Source organism: Leptidea sinapis, chromosome 36 (genome assembly GCF_905404315.1).
Source record: "Leptidea sinapis chromosome 36, ilLepSina1.1, whole genome shotgun sequence".
In the NCBI taxonomy this organism is placed as follows: Eukaryota; Metazoa; Arthropoda; class Insecta; order Lepidoptera; family Pieridae; genus Leptidea; species Leptidea sinapis.
Window position 1 is genome coordinate 4,039,476 of NC_066300.1, and position 18,356 is coordinate 4,057,831.

At 35.6% G+C, this 18,356-nt stretch overlaps 2 protein-coding genes across 4 annotated transcripts in view; both read left to right on the plus strand.

The window, feature by feature from the left end:
• LOC126975623 (glutamate-gated chloride channel) overlaps positions 1 to 8,001 on the plus strand; it is a 144,646-nt gene extending 136,645 nt beyond the window's left edge. Inside the window, exon 10 of the mRNA XM_050823624.1 lies at positions 7,968 to 8,001. Within this exon, the coding sequence (XP_050679581.1) occupies positions 7,968 to 7,986 (19 nt within the window). The 3' untranslated portion in view covers positions 7,987 to 8,001. The remainder of the gene's footprint in view (positions 1 to 7,967) is intronic.
• Positions 1 to 18,356, plus strand: part of LOC126975609 (solute carrier organic anion transporter family member 1B1-like) — a 49,650-nt gene that overhangs the window by 18,362 nt on the left and 12,932 nt on the right. For 2 of the 3 annotated variants that reach the window (XM_050823576.1, XM_050823579.1), the window contains exons 2-6: positions 8,862 to 8,966; positions 11,735 to 11,899; positions 13,658 to 13,825; positions 14,728 to 14,910; positions 16,981 to 17,184. In XM_050823576.1, the coding sequence (XP_050679533.1) occupies positions 8,936 to 8,966; positions 11,735 to 11,899; positions 13,658 to 13,825; positions 14,728 to 14,910; positions 16,981 to 17,184 (751 nt within the window). In that variant the 5' untranslated portion in view covers positions 8,862 to 8,935. Of the gene's footprint in view, positions 1 to 3,230; positions 3,251 to 8,861; positions 8,967 to 11,734; positions 11,900 to 13,657; positions 13,826 to 14,727; positions 14,911 to 16,980; positions 17,185 to 18,356 lie in introns of those variants that run through there. The other variant, XM_050823578.1, reaches the window with a different exon arrangement.

An 18,356-nucleotide genomic window follows, 5' to 3' on the forward strand; every position in this document is an offset into this window, starting at 1 on the left:
ATTTTTATCATGGATGCCATTGTCAGATCTGGACCACACGGGAAGCACCAGCTTTCAAATAAAAAAAGAATTATAAAATTCGGTTCAACCAGTCGAAAGTTTTGAGGTAACAAACATAAAAAAAAATACCGAATTGAGAATCTCCTCCTTTTTTGAACTTGGTTAATTATTATACTACACTGGCTTTCAAAAGTAAGTATCGCACTTTTAAAATTGGGATAACGTTTTAAGTTCACAAGATATACTTTCGAAATAAAAAGGACTCCAAAGAGAATTTAATTTTGTACATAAAAACTTTATAGTCGGTAACCTTCTTTTAAGAATTGGCTGAAAAAAAACTTCAAAAACAAAACCATTCCTTTTTCAAAGTGGACGTTTCCGAATTACAATTTTACCATTCACATTTTTCTTTCTGTTTCAAATTTTTTTCAAGATCGATGGGTCTTGTTTTAAAAATTTATGCAAAAAGCACATAACATTTATTTATCATGCCTCTTTCAGTTGAAGAATGTGTTAGGATCATGGCTTTTCTGGAACTAGGCATCAGTATGCGTCGCACTGGAAGAATGGTGGGTGTGACGGTACGAACGGTCCAGAAGGTAAAGCGAAGGTACGAAGAGACTGGACACCATCTGAGGAGACCTTGTAATGGCAGACCCAGATGTACCAGTGCCCGAGAAGATCGTTATATTATTTCCACTGTGTTAAGAAATCGCCACCAAATTGCAATTGAAGTCCAGCAACAGCTACTTCAGACCCGGAGGGACTACATTAGTGACAGTACAGTGAGAAGAAGACTTGCTGAAGCAAATTTGAAACCCCGAAGACCAGCGAGTGGCCCAAAACTCGAGAGACAGCATCTAGTAGCGAGACTGCAATACGCCCGTGAACACATGCAGTGGGATGAAGAAGAATGGTCAAGAATTTTGTTTGCAGATGAGTCTCGATTCTCCCTTTACACTTCTGATGAAGGCGAAGTGTTTACAGGCGACTTGGTGAGCGATACCTTCAAGCCTGCATCTCAGAAAGAGTCCAATACGGTGGAGGCAGTGTATATGTATGGGCTGGCATTTCTTCAGAAGGTCGCACAGAGCTAGTAGCCATAGAAAATGGCATCCTCACTGGGCAAAGATATGCTCAAGAGATTCTCAATGAGTATGCAGGGCCGTATTTAGCAAATATGGGTGATGTATCGATGCTGATGCATGATAATGCCCGGCCACACACGGTTCATATCGTACAAGAGTATATTCAGGAGGTCGGTATCAGCGTGATGGCTTGGCCATCAAGAAGTCCTGATCTTAACCCGATTGAACACGCCTGGGATGAGCTTGGGAGGCTAGTCAGAAATCGCAGACAACCTACTACCCTCGGGGCACTAAAGCAGGCCCTGGTAGAAGAATGGGAGAATATTCCCCAACATCGGCTCCGAAACCTAGTGTTCAGTATGCCAAAACAGCTCGAAGCTGTAATCAGTGCTCGAGGAGGCAATACCAGTTATTAAAAATTAAATAACATGTAATTCATTTTAGTTGAATTTTTTTACACCAAACTAAAAATGTCTATTTTCATTGTTTTATCTTTTTTAAGTTAAAAATGTTACTAATGTATAATTTTAGTTTCTAAGAATTAAAGCGTATAAAATTTGCAACAAAACGTTTTTAATCTTAAATCTCTACCTTCTACAGTTAAGAAAAAAATTTAATTTGAAAAGTGTAATACTTACTTTTGCAGGCCAGTGTATAAGCAAAATGGTCAATTTGTAGGTACAGGTGTTTAGTAAATGTTGTTGAATATTTTGTAGATGAACATTCTTTTTTTTTGTTATTTGGTTGAGTTCTTATGACAGTTTTCATCAGCTCGATTGTGGCGGTGTCATGGGACATGGGACGGGTCGTTACCTTCCTTAAAATATGGTCAAGGGAGGCGATGGCTGGCCCATGCGTCATGCTCGTGAACGGGCGCTACTTGTGGTGGCAGGATGATCCTGTAGCCGGAAACTCTGCTTCATGGTTTTAAAATTAAATATCATATTTTTTATAATTGCTAATGAAATGGTCTCTAAATACCTTTATTTATTTGCGGTGTGTGTGGCGTGGCCTACTATTATTGTTGATACAGTAGTGGTCGGCCATGACTGTACTCAATAAACTGTATTTGTAGTTTGAGTGTTATTGTTGAATCACTTTATATATATTGTAACTGAAATGATTTGTGAGTGAGTGATTGTCACAATGAGTTTCTTGCCACTTCTCCATCTAATTAAAGCTGAACCCTCAAAGGCGGTGGATAGAAAAGTCATTTCCTTGACCTGCATAATAAAGTGATTTTGATTTGATTTGATTTGAAGGTGAAATTGCCTTTAGTAAACTTGTACTGTATTTTAATAAACTTTACAAGAATATAGTTTCACTTCATTGATAAATAATAATAAAATTAATACTAAATAAACTTAAATTGATAGCTGATTAAACAGGGCGCCTACGAAAATTGCTTTTGGACGGTTTTGCGCTCTTGCTATCACTTTTACCTAGTATTAGAGTGAAGGGGATAGTCGTTTCTAAATTCAATGAATTATGTAAGAATGTTCAACTTGAGTCTAATTTGTACAGTTTTTATTTTTTCTATAATCTATGATGTGAACGCATTAGAGTTCGTGTACCTTTCGTATTTTTTTTGGTGGAGTAGGTAGATGAATTAATTACTGTAAGCATTATTGTGTTTCGGTCAGGGGGGCGCCGTAGCTAGTGAAAGTACTGGGTAACATCTCAAGGTGACGAGCGCAATTATAGTGTCACTCAGAATTTTTGGGTTTCTCAAGAATCCTGGGCGGCCCTGTATTGTAATCGGCTTACTGTCATAAAATTTTATTTTTTATTATGGATGAATAATAAAACTTTTTGGTTAAGTGTCATCTCATTTTCTTTACTTTGCCGATGTTCGTAAATTCAGTAACGGCCGTTTTCAATAACGTATCTCTACTTACGGATACATTGCTGTCACCGTTTAATGACAAGATCTTATCTATCCACAGTTATGTCCAATATAGTTATAGTCCAATGTTTAATGTCGATAGGTTATTTAAATGTACGTGAGCGTAAAAGGATAGATTGACTACCTCTAGTAAGTTAAACTAAGGATAGATAGGTTATTGAAAACGGCCGTTAATGGATTGATTAATGTGATAACCTTAGATCTTTTATACGTCCAGATAGACTACGGCAGCTGTGAAAACGTCGAAAAAATTTGAGTGAGTTTAGATCTAACCTCTATTTTAAGAAATTCACGCACACCAACACAAAGTGTCATACTAATCGCCAGTTTAAGACGTAGTTTGTCACGCACACGAATATAATCCTGGCCTGTTTTTATCGGTTGTCTAACAGCAATGGACTCTTCCCTTCTCTCTTACTGTCTTATTAATAATGACTTAGCGGAGATTTAAAACATCGCTAATAAACACTTGTAAAAAATAGTATTCATAATCGCATATTAGAGCTAAAATGCTCATTATGTCTTCGATAAAGTTGACGTGACTTATAGTAGCTAGGACCCTTCTATAAACCTATTTTAAGCACTCGAACGCAAAAAAACATGACCGACATCGATCAGCTGTTCGTTAAATAATGTGATAAATAGCTTCCCGCTCAAAGTTGTTGGATATCCGTCAAGCTAGTAGCAAGGGCCTCCTGTACTAGGTGTGGACCCGTATTTTACCACAGGTGCCCCGCTCATCCACCAAGACGAGAGTCAACAAAAGAGATTGGGGATAAATTTAAATCACACGATTGTGTATGAGTATCACTAAAACATAAACTCAATTCAAAAGAAAGTAAAAAAGGATAAAGTAAACACATGTGTAAGAAACTGTGTGTTTGTGTGTGTGTCAACCTATGTGTAAAATAACTATTTTGTTTTTTTTTTTTAACTTTAAAGCATTGGCAACTAGACCAATAGCTTAAACTAAAATACAATTAAAGTAGAATAATTAAGTCTTTGTTCAATACAAATCGACGATTAAAAGTAAACAGATGCCTTACTGTTTAAGTCAAAAAGTAATGTAAATTAATATGTAAAAACACAAGAGTTACTGAAGTACCTAAAAATATAATAACGTAAAATTTAAACAAGCAGAGTTTCCGGTAACAGGAGCATCAGGCCACCATAAGATGTTAAGTCACATTAAATGTTCAGACAGAAACGCAATAATGTTAACACATTAATGCTTCACGGCAGAAATAGGCACCGTTGTGGTATCCACTTTATAATTTTTCTTTAAATGATAATCAACTATTTTAAATAAAAAAATCAGAGCAATATATAAATAAATAAATAAATAAAAAAAAAAATCTCTTCTTGGATACTGTTACAAGTAAATGAAGCAGTCACTTAGCATTAAGCACCTATTGTTGTTGAATATTATTCAGAACAACTGTTCAAATACTATTTTGATATACACAATCATTATACAAATAAAACAAATCTTATAACATTATTTACAATACTATGACTACATAAAATTAAAGCTATCATTACGTGGAAGCGTACCAAGAATACTGGCAGCATTACTGCGTTGGATAGCAAGGCTGATCCGTTGACCGAACTATCTGCGAGCGCTTGGGTTTCCAGTAGCCTTATTGAGGCGCGAAGATAGTATTATGAACACTCTGGGCCCCACGGGCCAAATGTCTCGATACCAAACAGCACAAAGATGTATGACTCACTGAGACCAACATATTTGCGACGCTTGCTGTCTTCGGCTGTCGAAGCAGCAGCCCCAGCACCAACTGACGTAACTTGGACATGAGAAGGAGCCAGAGTGTCGAAGCAAGTAGCTTCCCACAACAGCGCCGTTCCCCGTGCCCAAGCCACCAGCGTCATTCCATCAGGATGCTTGCCATCGCGGCTGGTATTACCATTTGGCTCTAAAACAGCTGGTATATTAAGAGCGGCAAATGCCCTGCGGATGACTTCAATAATGCTGGCGTGACGACTGATACGGCCTGCCGATTTTAGGCAGGATAACCCGTGACGCCCAAGAGCATCTAACTGAACGCCACATCTACATTGATGTGGTTCATTCAGTTTAATACCTAGCCGGAGTTATACAATGTCATATTGTCAAGTAGCGTTTCAATCGGCGCAGAAGGCAAGGCTTGTAACGAAAAGCCTGACTCATTTTGTGTCACGGCCAAAAGACGAGCACGCTCTGTTCACATTATACAAATTTTGTACCAAAATTTATGGACTACAGAATTAATTAGATGGGAAGATGATTTTAAAAAAGTGTCTCGACCAACGTGGAGACATTCTGCTCTGGACAGCACAATGGAAAATTCTGGAGGAGGTCTACGTCGGAAGACAAGCGAATGATGATGAAGATTAATATTATCACTTACATAAAAATATTATTAAGATTAGGATATTACTAAACTAAGAATATTATTAAACTTATAATGCCTACTACTCGGCTAAGTCGATTTAGTAAGTCTTTTGTGGGGCGATGTATATTTATATGCTTTTACAACAAGATCCCAGAAAATGTTCAAAACAAAAGTATTACGTTATTCAAAAGAATTGTTAAAAAATGTTTGTGTGGTAAAGGTTACTATAACATAAATGACTTTCTTAATGATACCACAGATTAGGAAAGGAGTGACCGCCCACAGGCTATTAAATAATAAGTTTAATTGTACAATATTACTTTGTAAACATATTTTTTCGCTGAAAAAAAAAGCCCGCTGAGGTTGTTGAGCCCGTTCTTCTCAGGTCTGAGGCATTCATTTTGGAATGGGTGGTAGTTTTTGACTTTCAAGTGATTTCATATCCTATTTTGAATATTTTTTTTGGATTTGAATACTTATATTAGAATATAACTAACATTAGAATTATACTTAAATACTATTCTTTACATTGTTTGCAATAAAGACTTACTCATTCACTCAAAATTTATTGACGAAGTGGTACTCGAACCCGCGGCTATTAGTGTTCAGTTCTCAGGTTGTGGCTCCATCTACAGGATCTAATTTACAGTTGATAACCTGCTCAACCCAATAATTGCGTATTAGAAAAATGACTTGAGATGTCGCTCTTTCAAATCTAAACAATTTGTTATTTTTGACATCCTTCACTTCTGGAGTTTTGCAAGTATTCACAAATTAGTACCAACATTTATGGATGATGCATAACTTGAACCCGCGCCTTTCGGGTTAGTCCCAGCATAAATGCTGTGTTAACATAAGTGAGAGTACTTAAGTACTGTTAGAGTAGTCGTAGTTGTGATTGAAATCTAATAATAATAATCTATATATATAAAAATTAATTACTGTTCGTTAGTCTCGCTAAAACTCGAGAACGGCTGGACTGATTTGGCTAATTTTGGTCTTGAATTATTTATGGAAGTCCAGAGAAGGTTTAAAAGGTGAATAAATAGGAAAATGCTGCTAAATTAAACAAAAACAACAAATTTGTTTTTCCTTTGATGTGTCCATACATAATTTCTATTAGAGAATTTATTGACGCACGGTTTGACAGTTCTGCTGTGAAACAATTTATTACGACAGCAGGGTGCATATTTTACGAAGTAATTTTTGGTGTATATATTTGGTATATAGTATATATTATTGACAAATTCATATAAAACATTATTTTATTTATTATATACAGAACAACGTCTGTCGGGTCAGCTAGTAATAAAATATTTTATTAGCAGCTTAAACCACTAAGTACAAAATAGAACAATTCAAACTTAAATTGATTTAAAATAAAACATACCATTAATGAAACAATAAAACTACAGATCAGCCGCAAATAGACTCAAGCTCGCCATATTATATTTTTACCAGTGGGAGGCTCCTTTGCACAGGATGCCGGCTAGATTATGGGTACCACAATGGCGCCTATTTCTGCCGCAGTAACAGTAATGTGTAAACATTGCTGTGTTTCGGTCTGAAGCACGCCGTCGATAGTGAAATTACTGGGCAAATGAGACGACATCTTATACCTCAAGTTGACGAGCGCAGTTGTAGTGCCGCTCAGAATATTGGGCTTTTCAAGAAGCCTGAGCGGCACTGCATTGTAATAGGCAGGGCGTATCAATTACCATCAGCTGAACGTTCTGCTCGCCTTGTCCCTTATTTTCATAAAAAAAGTATACTGATACACATATTATGTATGTCCAGCGCCGATCTTCCACTTGAGCCATTCTGTGACCTCGTACATGACCCGTATGACTCTAATAATAGTGTTCAAAGCGCTTGGAGAAAGTGAAAACAGAAGGCTTTAAATTCATGCAATTCATTAAAAGAAACTAAATTCGTTACTGTTTCTGAACATAGGGATAATTATTAAGAAGAAGCTTTCTTGTGCGGTGTATCTGAGACGATACGACATGGGTACCTTCAAAAAAAGCGCGTACACCTTCCTTAAGGCGAAGAGTAAGCAGAAAACACGCAAACATGGTGTTTTTAGACAAGTTTTGTGGTGAAAGTATAGCATTTCGAGCTATGAACACTACTTAATCCTGTTTTTAGAAACTTCAGAAATTGACAAGCTAATACATTATCTTGTTTACTCAGTCTACGCATTAGTTACTATATAATTATCTTTAAGGCGACGTCACCAAATGGCCACACGGAAGACCAGCGCTGGTTTTCAAACCAGCAAATATGCTGAGTTGGGACCACTTTGTGACGTATAGAAAATAATATTTCTCAATTTTGTTTTATGTTTTATTGTAGGTACTATATCATGAATAAACTTTTTTTCTTTCTTTCTTTCTTACACATATCCTTAAGGCTTATTTGTAGGTTGCTAATGCTTGCTGTTGGTTATAGTTAACACTGCCGAGCCTTTTTGAACTACCACTTTTCTTTGAAGTTAAACAAATTTTTTTGGCACGGCGCGACGCATTTTTTTGGTACTTCTCTCAGAAAAGTTATTCTTATAGCTTGTACTTTTTTATGTAGGTTCATTTATTCAGATTAGTAGTGAATAACGAGGATTGTAAGCATATAAACTGTTTTCCACGCAAGAATTTTGAAAATATTGGCTTTGTTACATAGATGGCGGGCCGGCAGCCGTGAACTCATATCGCTCAAGATCGCTGGCATTTAGTGTCGTAGATGGTACCTTCAAAAAAAGCACGTACACCTACCTTAAAGGCCGGCAACGCTCTTGTGATTCCTCTGGTGTTGCAAGAGAATGTGGGCGGCGGTGATCACTTAACACCAGGTGACCCGTAAGCTCGTTTGTCCTCCTATTCCATAAAAAAAATAAGAATATATTGAGATGCAACAGTCAAAATGTTTATTTCTTTAAATTTTTCTCTTAACGATTCTCTGGGATCTAGGCTGTAAATAGCGCGTTAAGCTCCCTTCTGCAGCACAAATATGGTTTAATATATATAGTAATTTTTACTTTAACCCACACAAACTTTTTTGAAAATATTTTGAATTTGGTAATAACATTTTTTCTTGTACATTTACTGGGATCATGTTGTAAAAGCATGTATACATGCATACATCGCCCAATATAAAAGGCTTACTAACTCGACTGAACGTTATGATTGTGGCATTTTCTAGCAAATTCGTTAATGTGCTTCTGAACATAAAGAAAATTATCATGAATATATTGAGATGCAACAGGCAAAATTACTATTTCTTTAAATTTTTCTCTTAATGATTCTCTGCGACCTAGATTGTAAATAGCACGAAAATCCCTCTTATGCAGCACAAAGATGGTTTATATCAGCTGCACTGCCCCTATACATAACATCCTTAATATATTCGGCGTTTCCTGGTTCATAAGAAAAGTTGCGGCCACTCCTTAAAGATAATTATAAGGTAACTACTTTGTTTCAGATTGTAAACGATGAAGCAATAAGTATCGACCAATTTTGGGTTAGATCGATAAGGGACTCACTTGTCACACAACAATGAGCTGCCTCAATACTTGCTACAATAAAGGTGAGTAATATCGTAGAAATAGTACGTGAGGTGTATTTGAATTGATAAGAACTTGATAACGAAAATTTGATACTTCAATTATTCGACTGTTACATATGTAGTTAGCATGGTAAGAAGATAAAAGTATTTTTTAGCAAGTATTTATTTAATATCGGCTGCAATGTCCCATAATAATATACCGGAAGTCATACTATTAAAATAACTAAAATAAACAGAGGTGCTCCATATCTATGTCGGTAAATTGTCTAATCTTTTTATCTGCGTATGCTGCAGACCCAAGTAATAGGCGTTGCCAAAGCCTTTGATACTGTCTCTGTTCCAATTCTATTATCAAGATTAGGAGGAGTTGGTGTTCGTGGAATAGTGCTAGAAATGTTTCTAAGTTACCTTTCTATATTAACACAATGTGTAAAGATTGGCAACTTGACTGGTCAAGAGACAAACCTCTATTATGAAGATCCGCTAGGGACTATTCTAGGGCCAACACTTTTCCTGATATATATATAAACGTATCATGTACTAAAACAATCTACTTCTGTAATATCATTACAAACGCTGATGAGACAGTGTTGCTTTTACATGGAAAATACTGGAACGCGACCCGTACACATTCTGAAAATGCTTTGAGCGAACTAATGTGCTGGTTAAATAATTGAAAACTCACAATTACAAATATATAATGCAACGAATATATGACAAAATATAACCCACAAACTTTGAGTTCTAATAACAATGCAAGAAAAAAAACCAAAAACTGGCTCCATGGGCTGAATTTCCACGAGACCGAGAATTTGATACAATAAAACCTTTTAATAAATTTCATATTATTATCATATCCTAAAAATACCACACCCTAAAACGAGTAAGTTAAAAGGGTATAAACCCTTACACCCACACACACATATACACACCCGTTATTAGAAGTTATACTTTTATTTTAATTTGATTTGAATAGGTCTGGTATCGAAAAGAAGTCACTGACAGCTGAAACACAGTTTATATTAGTTTAGCTGTGTTTACTACCTGTATCTAAATTATATAATTTAGAAAAATATTTTAAACTTGTACTAATAATGAAATTGTAATATTTGAAAAACAAACGTTATTATTACTATTAAAAAAAGTATTAGCAAATTCTTAAATATTGGGGCACCATTGGAATAAAAAGTAATGCTAAGAAAAATAGCAGATTTCACTAGGTGTGTTTTTTTTATGGAATAGGTATTAGGGCCGCCCACATTCTCTTGCAACACCAGAGGAATCACAGGAGCGTTGCCAGCCTTTAAGGAAAGTGTACGCGCTTCTTTTGAATGTACCCATGTCGTATCGTCTCGGAAACACCGCACAAGGAAGCTTATTCCACAGCTTTGGAGTACGTGGAAGAAAGCTCCTTGAAAACCGTACTGTGGAGGACCGCCACGCATCCAGATGGTGGGGATGAAATCCTAACTAGTGGCGTGTCGCGCGAAGGTGGAATTCAGCAGCAGGAAGCAGGTTAAACAGCTCTTCGTAACACTCCCCATGATAAATGCGGTAGAAGACACATAATTAAGCGACGTCTCTACGCAACGCCAAGTGATCCAGCCGTTCACAGAGTTCACTCTTATACTATTCAAGGATATAGATAGATAGTATTTTATATTTCATGAAAAAAGATATGCAGCATGTAAGTACGACAATATTTGAAAGTATTCTTATAGTTTTTTTCTGTTAAATTTAGATGTCGTTTATTTCGCGATAATAGGTAGGTACAATTATTTATACCATTTTTTTACCTACCAGTCAGTTACTCTTTTTAACTGATCTCTTTCTTCATGTGACTCTCCAGTACTGGAGGTTAGTGGTCACTTCAACAAAATTAGTCCTGTTTTGTGCTAAACGAAACGGGCCTTCCACTCTGTTAATATTGGTCCAGTGGAAGGGTCAGGTTGTTTCGTAGCCAAGATTTCTTTCTATTTTGCACTTCGCTTGCTTTCTATTTCTCCCATAATCAGAAGATGTCCATGTCTTTTCTTCGTTTGATGGTCTGCAGCAGTTCCCGGTTTCTGCCGACGCGCTGTGATACCTCGACATTAAAAGCTTTCTGGATTCAGCTGTTATGTAGCATTCTTCAGTGGGACCATATCTCTAATGCTTCATACAACTTCTGTGTGTTTACTTTCAGTACGTATGTGTACTATCAGTACGGGTGTAAAAGAACGAGTGTGTAAAATTTTTTGATGATATTAATTAAGAAGTACACAAACTCTGGTTCCCATTTATAATATAACTAGCTGACGTGACAGACGGTATTCTGTTTATGATTAAAACAAAATAACGGGTTGCACTCCAGGAGTGACGGCAGAAGTGACACTTGAACATTAACGGTGTGCATTTTTGAATATTTTAGAATGGTTAGGGAATTATTTCGCACGAATTGCTTTATTTATTAGTATAAAAGTACAACATTCATTAATTGCGCTATCATACACAAAAATGCAATTTATATTACATAAAAAATTTAACACTTCAGAACTATTATAATTATTTTATATTAAAAAGTTTATTCTCTCAAAAAACTCAACTTTAATCCATAATTGCAACGTCTGTCTTACGAATTTTGGATCAGGTCCCGTGTCCTGACGCGAATTTAACATTTTATGCCCATACCAAGAAAAGTGTTCAACGCCGCTAAAAAAAAATGTTCCTACCTAACAAGTCTTTACGCCTTATAGTTCTAGAGATATCGTGATTAATCAATCGAGTAAGGATGGTTTTTATTTGTTCAGTAAAATCGCGGATACAGTCATGGGCAAACAATCGAGAGTTCGTGCCCCAAACACTACGGAAGTTGGTGTTTGGGAACCTCATCACCATCACAATCGCCGAGGCTGCTGCCTACCGGATCATCATTCAGGACGTCCGGACTGGAAACCTTCCCCACTATATGCCTTGTAAGTAAATCAAATCAAAATCACATAATTTATCTATGCCGATGACACTAATTATGAATGTCAAAAGATTTTACTAAATTTTTACTTTGAACTAAGCTTAAGAGATTACGATTTTTTTACTTGAAACTTTCTGATGGAATGTGAATCGCTATTGAGAAGTGTATTAAAAAGCACTTTAATAGATAATTTATTAACACCATACTTGTGAATCAATTTCAGAAAACTTTTTACATTGCGTGTGTAATACAGAAATTTATGTTTGTTATTAGTTACTACCCATCGTTGGTATGAAACACGGAACAGAAAAATGACATGATGCCACTTCTGCTACTTTTTTCTGATCTGTGGTATGAAATAGTACTCTTCAAATTATTCTTGTCCTGAATTGTGCTTGCGATACCGATAATGGGTATGAATGTATGTAGTTATTATATGAGTGAGTATGCTTGGGGGTGGTGTTCTGAGTATATGAAAGTTTTACTGTAACTTTGAACTTGGTGCGTCTTTACAATTAGGTTCTAAACTTCGTCATTTTTAATAAAGATATTTATATTTATTTATATGAAGACTAGCTGACCCGACAGACGTTGTTCAGTACAAAATAAATAAAATACTATTTCTTATGAATTTGTCAATAATTAAGAAGTCAAGAATTATTTCGTAAAATATGCTCCCTGTTGTTTTAATGAAATTGTTTCACAGCAGAACTGTCAAACCCTGCGTCAATAAATTCTCTAATAGAAAATATGTCCATACAAAACAAATATTGAAAATAATAATAGGACATTATTGCCATTTCCCGCCGAGGCATATATAGTGCTTTTCTCAAAAGAATGGAGGGAAATAAACTCTTTTTGTGTAAAATATAACTTAAATGTAGTTAAATTCCCATAACTTGTCAAGTTTATGCGATTTTTAACATGAACTGTACCTACATTTCAGCATGGAATAAATAGCCCATAATGTTTTTGGATTTTTAGTTTTAGAAATACGCCAAAAATACTGTTTCGGAGATAATGTTCACGTTTTTCTCGTTTTTCCAACTCATAAAATTTTCATATACTTTCATGTATTTTTCTTTTGACTTCGCTGGAAGCAGGTTTTCTATTGCCAATTTCGCTTCTGATCTTAAATCTGGTGGAGTAATCAATCTCCATTTCACTCTCTGAACCGTTGAAACTCATTTTAATTATAACAAATCAAGACTAATTTTCAGCTTTGCCGCCAATTTTTTTTATCATATGTGCCGACAGGCAAACGCAAAGAGACTAAGGTATGCCAATAATGACAAAAGAGATCCGATCAAAGAGTATTTAATAACCCCAGCAAGCCGTTTCATACAACATTGCAGGAGCGTTGTAATGTTCCAAATTCAAAAAATGCTCCTGCAATGGATTTGATTTTCTTTGTCTGAAAATACGATACTTTACATGTTCTTTCTTCGAAAATAATGACATATATTTCCATGCAAGTTTGAGAAAAAAGAATTATGGGTACCAAATCGAAATAAAACTATCATATCTCTTAAATTGGACCAAACTGCACACTATCAATGATATTTAAAAGTATTCATACCATTGAAATCCGTTAATTAGTGTAGGCGTTCACTGGAAACAAACATCAGGACACTGGATTTACATAATTTTAAGATATTATTATCAATAATCCGTATGGATTTAAATATTAGTTCATGCAACAATAAATCTTATAAATTATTTCATACAGGCGATAAGTTAAAAAATTATTATCTATTTACAGACTTATTACTTACATTGTTCGCCATGCTTGAGGCCATTGCTGCCCCGATAGTGGGGTGGCTGGGATACAGGAACCGAAGAAGAATGTTGCTGGGCTGGTCCTGGGGATTATTCTTCATCTGTTTTACTTTATTCTTCATTCCTTCGCCCACTCAGCTGGATGAATCTGGTTCGTATTAGAAATTATTTTTATACAATTAGGGAGATAAAATAAACTTGTGTATACATTGAAATTTTTTAATTTCTCGTCCATTTGTTGTGGTTCCGTAGACATAATACGACTTACAAGAGGCTTGGTAGGTGAACAAATGGTCTAGCTGTCCAGCTTAGCCAGGTGTCCTATTTTCGTGACCATGCGCGCGCACCGTTAAAATTCACCACACTAGCATAGTTGCTGTTTGGCTTTTTTGAATATTCTTGTGTTTGTAAGTGCTAGAGTACTACAAAATGTGATCAAAACGGCTTAATTATAAAGACCGCAACAAGAGGCCTACTATGCAAATCCAATAACAATATGACAAAAAAATTATCGAATTAAAACGAAATCCTGATTAATAAGATTTTTATTCACGATTTTTAATATTAACTCGTATATTTTAGAATTCTTAAATCTAAAAAAGCCTCAGCTATATTTTTCCTTTTAACGATTAATGGTAGTCGCGAATTGCACCCAATTACACTAATTATTCTTCTGACACACTTCTTCCACTCGTCTCTGAACCCTTTTTTTTATAAGAAGGGGCAAACGGGCAAGAGGCTCACGGGTTGGGGAGATGTGAGGCAACCGCCCATAGACATACGCAACAACAGGTGTCAAGAACAGCCTTTTAGGTGGGAGTATGCCTTTTTCTTGAAGATCCCTAAGTCGTATCTATTCGGGAAAACGCAGCCGGTAATTGATTCCACAAAGTTGCTGTGCGAGGCAAGGAAATTTCTTAGACCAGATAGAGAACTACTTCAATATATCTTTATCCTTCCATTTTTCTTCGTTTATTCTCATCATGTTAACAGTCAAGTTCCGTATGTAAATATCCAGTCCAGTTTTAACAGACTATCAAAATTTCTTTTCAGAACTTTGCAGCAGTACAAAAAACACGATTATAAAATATACAGGTGTGTCAGCCGTAACTGCTGTACGATTGTCGATAGTTCTATTCACTGCCACCTGCTTTCTTCTAACGAGGGTGGCGACGTGGAGTCACTACTTGGCGTATACTGATGAATATGCACCAGAAAGATCGAGTGTTCATGTGGGTAAGTATCAATAACTTCAATATTTACTTTTAATTATCCAGTGGGAGGATACATGATGCCGGCAATGGGTACCATCACAATGGCGCCTTTTTCTGCCGTTAAGCAGTAATTTTGTAAGCATTGTTGTGTTTCGGTCTGAAGGGCGCCGTAGCTAGTGAAATGACTGGGAAAATGAAACTTAACATCTAATGTCTCAAGGTGACGAGCGCAATTGTGGTGCCGCTTAGAATCTTTAGGTTTTTCGCAAATCCGGAGTGACACTGCATTGAAAAGGGGAATGGTGTATCAATTACCATCATCTGAACGTCCTGCTCGTGTCATTTCTTACTGTCATAAAAGATAAATCAAATAAAACACACATCAAAAGGACAAAACCATTTTATTATTACTTTTATCCTTGTCTCCTAACCAGTATAGATAAAAAAAATGTGTGTGTGATACATACGTCTTACAATATACTAGTATATAGACAAAGTGTGCGATAGAGAAGAACATATCTAACGCAGATACAGCAAGATAGAAAAGGGAATCTATCATTACTGTAACCGATGTTGATTTACAAGTTGTTAATAGTTAGGCTGGGTTGCATCATATTAGCTGTTAAAGTCAAATTTAGTAACGCTGACTTTAACACAGACTGCGGAATGTGTTGCACCATGGTATTACTTGGTATAGTTAAAATTAAAAAGTGAAATATCGAATATTTAGCTATTTAAATTAACAATAGCTTTAACCGGCGAAGATTAGACGGTTACAGTTAACAGTTAAAGTTATGGCGTCATCTAAAAATTGTCAAATGGTGCAATTAATTTGTTGGAGCCACCTAGCCTTAGTAAAAGCTAACCTTATGGTTACCTGAGCTTATGATCAGGCACACAATATTGACAAATCAACGCATTCCCAGGCTGTCACGTAGTATAAGCGCTAGTTTATTTTAAATATATGGTGTGACACGATGAGGTGCATGTAGTGCGAAGGCCACGTTTTCCTCTGTAGAACTATCACGTCTGTTAACCATAGATATGTATTGAGACTTGAGAGTGTTGCTGGCTACGTTATAGTCTCTATTATGGTCGTGGGAGGTGATGGCTGGTTCACGCGTCTTGCACATAAAATATTTATTATTATATATATTTTCATAATGTTGATATAATGCTGCCATATTGCCTTAAACATGTACAGTGTGTGTGGATTGATGCATCTACTGTACTCAATAACTCTTGTTTTTTACTCACTTACTCGTGTAAGTCATGACGTTTGAGTTTTTTATTTCATTGCTTCAAATGGATTGTTATTAACATTTGTAAAAAGAGTTTTTATTTTTTCCAAAACGCACCATACGGTACGGAGTATAACTTCAAAAATATAGACATATATAATACGATGTAAGCAATCAAGTTTTTTAATTATGATTGTTGACACTGTTGTTGACAATAAAAAAGAAGGAAAAAATAAAGACGTGTGGCACTCGGGGACTGCCGCGGTAAAGCTATTGCATAGCACTTTTTATCAACTTATGCAATTATAATTATTTATTTATGCAGTATTTTTTTTTGATAAAATTAATTTTAATAAAAGCAAACGGGAAGTGAGTAAAATTTTACTTGCAAGATTTGGTTACAGACAGACAACGGGACAGGTGAAACTAAATAAAAATGCTTGTCATAATAATAAAAATTAAAATAACATGATAAATAAAATAAAGAAATTAAAAAAAAATCAAGACGTAACCCCAGGCTCGAACATGGGCCCTTCTGCACAAAAAGCATACGTGATAACCGCTGTTCCACGGCAATTGTAATGACCATGGCGAAATATCTATATAGATCTAGTAAGTAAGTGTTAGGTTATTTTCGTAACGGAATTTCTGGATTCGGTCTCCACGCTCAAGGCCCGCGATAGAAGCTATGCAATAGCTTAATAATACTTTAGCGGTAGTTTTTTGGACTGAAATTGGCTATTAATATATTGAATTCACCATTCAATGTTACCAACATAAAATATTTTCTTATTTTTAAGGTACTACTTTTTATTTCTGATATTATTTTAGTCATTTTTATTTTCTTTTAGGTATCCTTGTAATATCTCGAATAATCCCGGGTATATTTGGATTCAAGATGCTGACAGTTGTACTCGAAAAGAGCATTATAATAAACGCTGTGATCCTGACGATGCCGTTGATTGTTCAGAATGTCCAGATGCATTTCGCAATACCCTCGTCTTCACCTGAGGTGGGTGGCGTGGCTAAGGCTTCACCTTCATTGGATGACAGAGGTAAAATATTATTCTAAATACACCTAATAAAGAACTTACAGCAATTTATATTGTAAAAATAAGGGCACAGAAAAGTTTTTTGAGAATAAAATTTATTTGGGAAATTGATTATTTAAATTGATCTTGCCAACTGAGCCAGAGGTCCCGGGTTCGAATCCCGGTAGGTGCAAACATTTAACTGATGAATATGAATGTGTTTTTCTGAGTCATGGATGAATATTGTAAATATAAATTTGATTGGTACAATATTAAACTAATTTGTTAAATAGTCATAAAACTAAATATATTAAATTTACCGCGGCAAATGTCAAAAACGTACATGTGAATATTTTTTTAAACTGAGAGGCGGTAAAATCGGTGGAATCTGCTATATTTCTTGGTATTAAATACTCTTGATTCCAAATTGCAATGGGGCCCCATATTGAAGGATTGGCTAATATGCTTAGTTCTGCAGCATATTTTAATCGTCAAGTGTGAAGGCCGTGAAATGGACATCGTTTTGGCGCGGAATTTGAGTGGCATCTGCAATGACGTTCTTATGTATATAGAACTTATTCGTTGAAAGAAAATTCATGGATTTCACAGCACAATAATGTGTTTTGACACAAGGCCATCATTGTGAACGAACTTTTGAGGAAAATCTCACCAATCGCTATCCAGCAATCACAATATAGACAATTAATCAGATAATTAATTTTATAGACATAAAGACTTAGCCGAATTCTTTCTATCTCCCTAAATCAAAATAATACTTCTTACCAGCCGTTTTCATTCGGTAGACGACATAAAGAATTTCCTAAACTCAATTCCGGAAAAACCATATAAATATATTCTGATGGTAGGATATTTCTTAATTTGAAAGCGAGTATAAATAGGTAATATTTTGTGTATCATTGGTCTTTTCCCAGTACTATTTTGACAGAGTAATTTGACGCTTTTACAGAGAATGAATATAAAGCTAGTGAAGTTGACTAATGACCGTTTTCAATAACCTATCTACCCTTAGTTTAATTTACGGATACATTGCTGTCACCGTTTAATGGCAAGATCTTATCTATCCATAGTTATGTCAAATGCTATCTGTCGATAGGTTATATTGACATGTAAGTAAGCGTAAAAGGATAGATTTGTCTACGTCTAGAAAGTTAAACTAAGGATAGATAGGTTATTGA